Raw genomic sequence first — 7,585 nt, 5'->3', positions numbered from 1 at the left:
TGGCCTCTTATATTAGGTATATCCAAACACTGCTATACTATTGATGGTACTATGTGTAAATACTGTAGGTGCCTGTGTGTACACTGCTAAGATATCCACAAGGAGAGAGTGTGCGAGAAAGAGAGAGCTAGATAGAGAGAGAGAGCTCACCCTTACCACCCTTATCTTTGCATTGTTCTTATGCTCTGAGAATGAATGGGGCAATATCAATTTACTACCAAGGGAACGGCATCTGAGAAAAAAAACTCTTTCTCTTGTTGAGCCAATTGCAGCTTTCCATATCTCAGTGGGGAATGTCCCGGGTAAAATTACAGGGGGTCCTCTTCCGGATATGTTTACAACAAGATTAGAGTTGCCTTTGTTCCTGCATGTCTGCACAGGGCTAGGCTAATTGTTCTTTTGTTTAGCTTGTCTGGAACTCATATCCTCAGATAGGTGGAGGACAATTAGGTCCATGTCGAGTTCTTTACATAATCTCATGTGGTATACTTATGAGGGGTTTAACTGGTCTACTCTGTTTCATTTTTCATTATTTTTTATAAAATAAGCTTATATTTTGGGTTCTGATGGGTTTAAGACAGTTGAACAAAGCTCATGTGAATAAGTTATATTCTTCAAGAATCAATGGCTATAGCTATATAAAATTGATTTAAAAAAGGTCCAAAAATGGAGGTATCAATCCTGAATTGCCCCTTTAACTGTCTGTGTGGTTTGTGATGCGACTCATGTCCCTGCCAGTTTGCATGTGATTCCAGGTTTTCAAGGTATGCCAGTGAGGAAATTGAGAAACCATGTATATGGAGTGGAACACAAATACATTACAGTTCACACACAAGCAGTTTATATAATATATTTTCATATTTGGGCACAGAATTAATCACAAATATGTATAAACAGAAAATATTTCTGATCACCATCATTCTGTTTTACCATTCCATACTTATTCTGTGACATTACAATTAAAGAGATGGCAATCTCAAATTACCAAGGGATTTTGAAAGGAAAAGCTACAAACTGAGGCAAACAAAAATAGTACCAGCTCACTCACATTTGAAGAAGTGTACTTTAGAGTTTCACTTTTGAGAGAGCAAAGCCAGACATGAGGACAAAGGAGTATGAAAAGTGCTTTTGGGGCATAGAGGAGAGAGGGAGGGAACTTGGGCAGAGGGGAGTTTCTAGTGGGAGGGACTGTGGGGGCCTGCAGGGTTATATAGTTAGAACGGCTTCCTCTCTGCCCCTGCTCTGTGTGTCTGTGTGCTCCTGTTTCTGCTGGCCCACTCTTAACTCTCTGTGCCTCTCTCAGTCTCTCTTGCTCCAACGAAAATGAGTGTCAAACGAAGCAGCGTCAGGGGACCTGGTAGTGGGTACAGCCAATCCATCACTCGCAGCTCTGCTGCTCCTGCCTACCGGGCCGCCAGCACCTATGGTGGGGCTGGGGGTCAGGGGACCCGCATCTCCTCTGTGTCCTACTCAGGTGTGCGCAGCGGGATGGGAGGGATGGGGATGGGAGGCTCCGGGGGCTCCATGTCCAGCAGCATCCAGGTGAGCGCCAGCGGGGACACAGCCGACATCATGGGCAATGAGAAGTTTGCCATGCAGAACCTCAACGACCGTCTGGCCTCTTACCTGGAGATGGTGAGGAACCTGGAGCAGGCCAATGGCAAACTGGAGCTGAAGATCAGGGAGGCCATGGAGAAGAGAGGCCCAGACGTCAACGACTACAGCCGCTACAACGCCATCTTGGATGACCTGAGGAAGAAGGTGAGAGGGCTGTGGGAGGAAGGAAGGTACTATTGGCTAATATTAGAAATGCTGGAGAATCTATACTATAGAGCTTTAGGGAAGTAATGTATCTTTCAAATGCAAGTTCACTGTCCTAGAATGGCTGACCCAACAGATAAGAGTGTAACAGAGTGTCAGAATGTAGTTTGGGAGTGAAAGAGGGAACACAGTGGCCCTACTTCATTTCCTTGTCAGATTCTTTCCCTTGGTAGTAAAGACCCAGGTCAGCTGGTTTGTTCATTAGAGCCGTGCTGATCAGTGATGGCAGTGTGCCAGCATCTCCAGGCAGAAGGCCAAAGGCAGACATAAAGCAATAAGAAGGGGAATTCCAAGGGGTTCTGCTAGCTGACTTTTGACATGGCCAGAGTTCTGGGTCCAGCTAGCTTTTTTGGGACACAAAGATGGTTAGCAATAAAAGGATTATCGATGATATACTGACAAGTTTCCCCATGAAAGCAAGGATAGTTGTTACAGTTCAAGATAAAGTTCAATAGGTTTTTATATTGTCTCTCTGCTTTGGTGAGTGTATAAAAGTTAAATGGAAATACAATTCACTAGTATCGATGAGAGAGAAGGGAACTCGCACCTATTTGATGGTGTGGTCCTTACTTTTAGGGTGGAGCATGGTAATGAGTTTTGGAGTCAATGTGTGCCATCAAAAAGTTGTCCATCTAACCGTCTAAGTCATTCCGATCCCATTCATCTGATAGTGTTACATTCATATATATACTGAAAAATGGACATATGGGTTTGTAATGCCTTTATGTGTGTACACTGTGGGGAAATTAAGAACATTCTGTGAGTCATCCAACTGTAAATGAGAGCTGATGATACTTCAAAATAGGCTAATTATCTGGGTGGAAAAACTTGTATAAATCAAATTATAGGCCTAATGCATTTGCAACAAGTTACTGTTGTACTTCACAGCAAATCCTTAACACTATATTTCATTTTTTATTTTAAAAAATATCTGAAAAGCTCTTTCCATTGGATTCTGGAAGATTCCAGTCATCCTGTCATTGGTCATTTGGACCTTGCTGAAGCAACATGCCAAAGTAACAACCCAAAGTGACAGAGTAGCTATGCAAAATATGGAGATTATATTGTAGATGTCAGATACCAATAGCGAAAGACAAAATGCAAATAGGACAGACAATCTCCACAGCATTCCTATTACTTTGTCCCTTTGAAAAAAAATCTGAATAAGGACACTGAACTCAGCCTTGAAAAAAATAAATGGTAAAAGCAACATGGTTTAAATATTTGTTTAGTCTGCTGCTCTTGTTTTGGCTCTCATTATGAAGCCTTGCATAAAGGGTTAGGGGAGGAAGGGAGTTAGGGCTTGATGTTTGCCTTGCTATTAATGCTTTCCTTTGTTGGCTTTACCAACTGCCCATGGTATCTAATTGACCCCCAACTCCATAGATTAGTGTCCCAACAGGTTTATTTTTCTTTGTCATGATACCAGGATGTGGTTGCTAATTCAAATGTTCATCCTTCAAAAAACAAGGCTTATCTTGCCAGTAACAACAGGATATCCAACCCAGTAACCATCCCGCCATCCCCCACACACACGCACCAACCTCCCACCTGATGCAAATCCGCTGCCTTCTTCCTGGCACGTCAACTAGCTCACCAGCAGCTTGGCTGTTTCTTAATGATTGCCCAGATTGTGTAACCTGCACGCATCCATCCCCACCCTTATCTACTGTACCATGGAGAGCAAACACTGTGGCTGTGGGGTAGCTGGCCTTCCCTGATCCTGGCTGCCATGGCCTTTCGGAATTCCCACACCTGCCTTTTCACTTTGATACTCATTACAGAAAAGTATTGAAAATGTTGTGAAAAAAATTAAAATAAAAGTGTGTTGACTTGAACTAATTTCTCCCTGTCATTGGTAGGTGTTTGATGCCACAAAAGACAATGCCCGTCTGTGTCTTCAGATCGACAATGCACGCTTGGCTGCTGATGACTTCAGGGTGAAGTAAGTCATGCTTAGTAGAGCACAAAACCATCAGCCAGTTGCTGGCACACCTTAATTAACGGCAGCATGATGAACATCCAATGAAAACAAAACAAAGACAGTTGATGTGCCACATTATCTGCATACCCTCCATACTATTAGTGACACTTTAGAGAATATTCCACCGTAGCTCTCCAGGTCACTGTATCGGATGCTATTTTCTGTGTGTCTTTCAGGTTCGAGTCCGAGCTGTCCATCCGGCAGTCTGTTGAAGCTGACATTGTTGGCCTGAGGAAGGTCATTGATGACACCAACATGGGCCGCATGAACCTGGAGAGCGAGATCGAATCTCTAAAGGAGGAGCTCATCTTCCTGAAGAAGAACCACGACAACGTAAGCTCTTGACCCAACCACCAAACCAATATAATACACATGACCCAACCCCACCTCTCTTGCACCCCCAAATGTATATTTACCATATTCCTTGTCAATGGTTTAGCAAGAGTAAGACCTACCATGCCTACATAGGAGACAAAGTAAACCTTACTGTATAAACAGGGGTGTTGTGTGTGAGATCTTTTGGATTTAGCAATGGAGCGGTAAGTGCGGCGCAACCATAGGATTCACCCAGGGGGCCCTTGAGTACCCAAACAAACGGCCTAAACATGGACACTGACTTCAGTCTTGAAAACATATTGCTTAATAAATGTTAACGTTGTTGTCCATTTGGCCAAACAGGAGGTGATGGAGATGCGTAACATGATCTCCCAGTCTGGAGTGCAGGTGGATGTGGATGCTCCTAAGGGACAGGACCTGGCCGCTATCATGGCTGAGGTCCGGGCCAAGTATGAGAAGGAGGCCCTGAAGAACCAGGAGGAGCTCAAAGCATGGCACGAAACACGGGTAACACCTAGCAGCTAAATCATTTGAAAACAGTGCTGACTTTAAAGTGAAACCGTCACATGCACAGCCACAGAAATGCCCTCTTAACCAATGATTTTTAAACTGACATCTATATCCTCTATCCCTTCCAGATCACAGAGGTGCAGTCTGTGGTGTCACAGAACACAGAGGCCCTGCAGGGCGCACACACAGAGATCAATGACCTCCGCAGACAGCTACAGACACTGGAGATTGAGCTGGACTCACAGAAAAGCTTGGTAAGATCCCTCAATAACACTAAACTCACCCAGCCAGTGTGTACAAAATACATCACGGCATCAATGCCATTGGTTAAGTTCATGTTAATTTACAAGTCCAACCATCTGTCCTGACGGTCTTCCTCTTTCTAACAGAAAGGTTCTCTGGAGGGAACCCTGCGCGACACAGAGATGCGCTACAACATGGAGATGGAATCCTTGAACAACATCCTTGTGGGTCTGGAGTCTGAGCTGACCAACCTCCGCTCCAACATCCAGCAGCAGACACAGGAGTACGAGCACCTGCTCAACATCAAGATGAAGCTGGAGGCGGAGATCGCCACATACAGAAGACTGCTGGACGGAGGAGACTTCAAGTGAGTAAGACAGAGGGTGTACTTCCAACCAATGAAGTAGACCTGAGAAAGATAATGAGGTTTGTTGTCAGCCAAGAGCCTATTAGGGTAAATGGTAATCTAAAGAGCCATTTTCTATCTTGGAAGCACAAGTAGCCATATTGAAACCAGGTTTCTGTTGGCTGACAGTTGTGAAACTATCTCCCTCTCTCAAGGCTCCAGGATGCTCTGGAGGACCAGCGGACAGTGAAGACCAAGGTGATGACCGTCACACAGACTCTGGTGGACGGGAAAGTTGTCTCCTCCAGCACAGAGACCAAGGAGAGGAAACAGTGAGACCACACCCATCGTTCCCCGTCATCCTTAACGTACAACACCAATCGACACCTCATAGGCATACGATAACATCTAGCTGGATAAGAAGAAAGCTCTCATCATTGTATTTATTTCATCATTGTTTCTTTTGCTTTTGGGTCTTGTGTTTTTTTAAAATCTTTAAACGTAAGAATACATACGTTTATAGTACAAGTTCAGAATTGAGAAATTTGGGACAAAGTTGGTTTAACCAATGTTTTAGACCTTTAAACTAGCAATTGGATGAAGTAAAATATCTGTATTATCTATTAACTTTCTTTTTCTACCATTGTCATCTTACTTTTCTTTCTGTCCAATTGAATTTGCCTGATGTGATGTACCTTCATTGTACAATAAAATTTTACCGGAATCTTGAGTATTGTCTTTCAATGGCTGTGCACTTCTTTGAACATTTTACTCCAAACATGCACTATTGCTGCATAATAGAACAAGCAGCTTTTCGAGGTTATCACTTTTCATAATGGATTGTGGTTAATGTCAAAATAGCAACTTTACTACAACAAATTGAAACTAATAACAAATGCATATTGAGCAGAAGGAGAATTATTTACACAGATCATAAGGGTGGATGTCATATTTGCTCTAATCTTCTTCTATAGGTTAACTACTGATAGTGCTTTACAAAATATCACATAGGTTAAAGTAATATTTGCTCTATTTTTTATTTATTTTTTACCTTTATTTAACTAGGCAAGTCAGTTAAGAACAAATTCTTATTTTCAATGACGGCCTAGGAACAGTGGGTTAACTGCCTGTTCAGGGGCAGAACGACAGATTTGTACCTTGTCAGCTCGGGGATATGAACTTGCAACCTTTCGGTTACTAGTCCAACGCTCGAACCACTATGGGTTATCTATGATAGTGCATTGCCTCGCCATCGTCCATGGTGGATTCTACGGCTGGCTCGGGTCCACCATGCTCCAGCTTCCATCGGTCCTCAATGGGTCTCCTGAACCACTCATCTGCTGTTAGCATCGGAAGCTCCATGGTGAGAAACATCTCGGTTCCTTGGGGTAAAAACCATGTGTTATTCTGGGGTACGAGTACAGGACATTACTAGGCGGCTTCCTACCATTCTACGACAACTGCCGTGGGCTGACACTGTCATAATCCATGCGGGCTGAAACAACATTAAGAGAACTAGCTCAGAACTGCTGAAACTGGATTTTAAAGAATTGATTCTAGCTCTGAAAGACACCAGAAAGCGGCTGATTATTTCAGAACCTGTGCCAACGCTGGGCCGCTGCAACGAAAGATTCAGAAGGCTACTGGCATTACACACTGCATGGATTGGTGATAATCCTAGTTGAATTCATGGTGTGCTTTGGTCAAGTTAAATCACCATGTGTTCTCAACCTCACTCCAATATTGAAATGTAGTTGATGGTATAGTTTTCAAACTCGATAGTATGAACATTTTTAAATAACTGTCTTTTGAGTGGGTGAATAAAGGTTTAAATCTCATTGATCAACGTCTCAACCAAATATTACCAACATTTCCACTTTGAAATGACAGTGTGCGCAGTGGGTTTTCAGCAGTAATCATGCTCCTGTGAACCGGAGCTAAACTGTTAGCACAGACTGTTTGCCATAGTACGAAGCCCACTGTGAGCAGTCCACCCTTCACTATCAGCTCAAATATATACTGAACAAAAATGTAAACGCAACATGCAACAATTTCAAATGATCCCTCAGGTGAAGAAGCCGGATGTGGAGATCCTGGGCTGGCGTGGTTACACGTGGTCTGTGGTTGTGAGGCCGGTTGGACGTACTGCCAAATTCTCTAAAACTACATAGGAGGTGGCTTTTGGTAAAGAAATTAACATTTAATTATCTGGCAACAGCTCTGGTGGACATTTCAGCAGTCGGCATTCCAATTGCACGCATCCTCAACTTGAGACATCTGTGGCTATGTGTTGTGTGACAAAACTGCACATTTTAGAGTGGCCTTTTATTGCCCCCAGCACAAGG

The 7,585-nt window shown here is 43.3% G+C and overlaps 1 protein-coding gene across 1 annotated transcript; it reads left to right on the top strand.

The window, feature by feature from the left end:
- Positions 1-1,206: 1,206 nt before the first annotated feature.
- Positions 1,207-5,964, top strand: LOC139368358 (keratin, type I cytoskeletal 18-like). The gene is made up of 7 exons (XM_071107134.1): positions 1,207-1,761; positions 3,684-3,766; positions 3,982-4,138; positions 4,484-4,648; positions 4,780-4,905; positions 5,041-5,261; positions 5,456-5,964. The coding sequence occupies exons 1-7, from the start codon at positions 1,324-1,326 to the stop codon at positions 5,574-5,576; spliced, it is 1,311 nt and encodes a 436-aa protein (XP_070963235.1). The 5' UTR covers positions 1,207-1,323; the 3' UTR covers positions 5,577-5,964.
- Positions 5,965-7,585: the final 1,621 nt, after the last annotated feature.

Source organism: Oncorhynchus clarkii, chromosome 16 (assembly GCF_045791955.1).
Source record: "Oncorhynchus clarkii lewisi isolate Uvic-CL-2024 chromosome 16, UVic_Ocla_1.0, whole genome shotgun sequence".
In the NCBI taxonomy this organism is placed as follows: domain Eukaryota; kingdom Metazoa; phylum Chordata; class Actinopteri; order Salmoniformes; family Salmonidae; genus Oncorhynchus; species Oncorhynchus clarkii.
The sequence above is the reverse complement of the archived record's forward strand: the minus strand, read 5'-3'. Positions and strand labels throughout refer to the sequence as shown.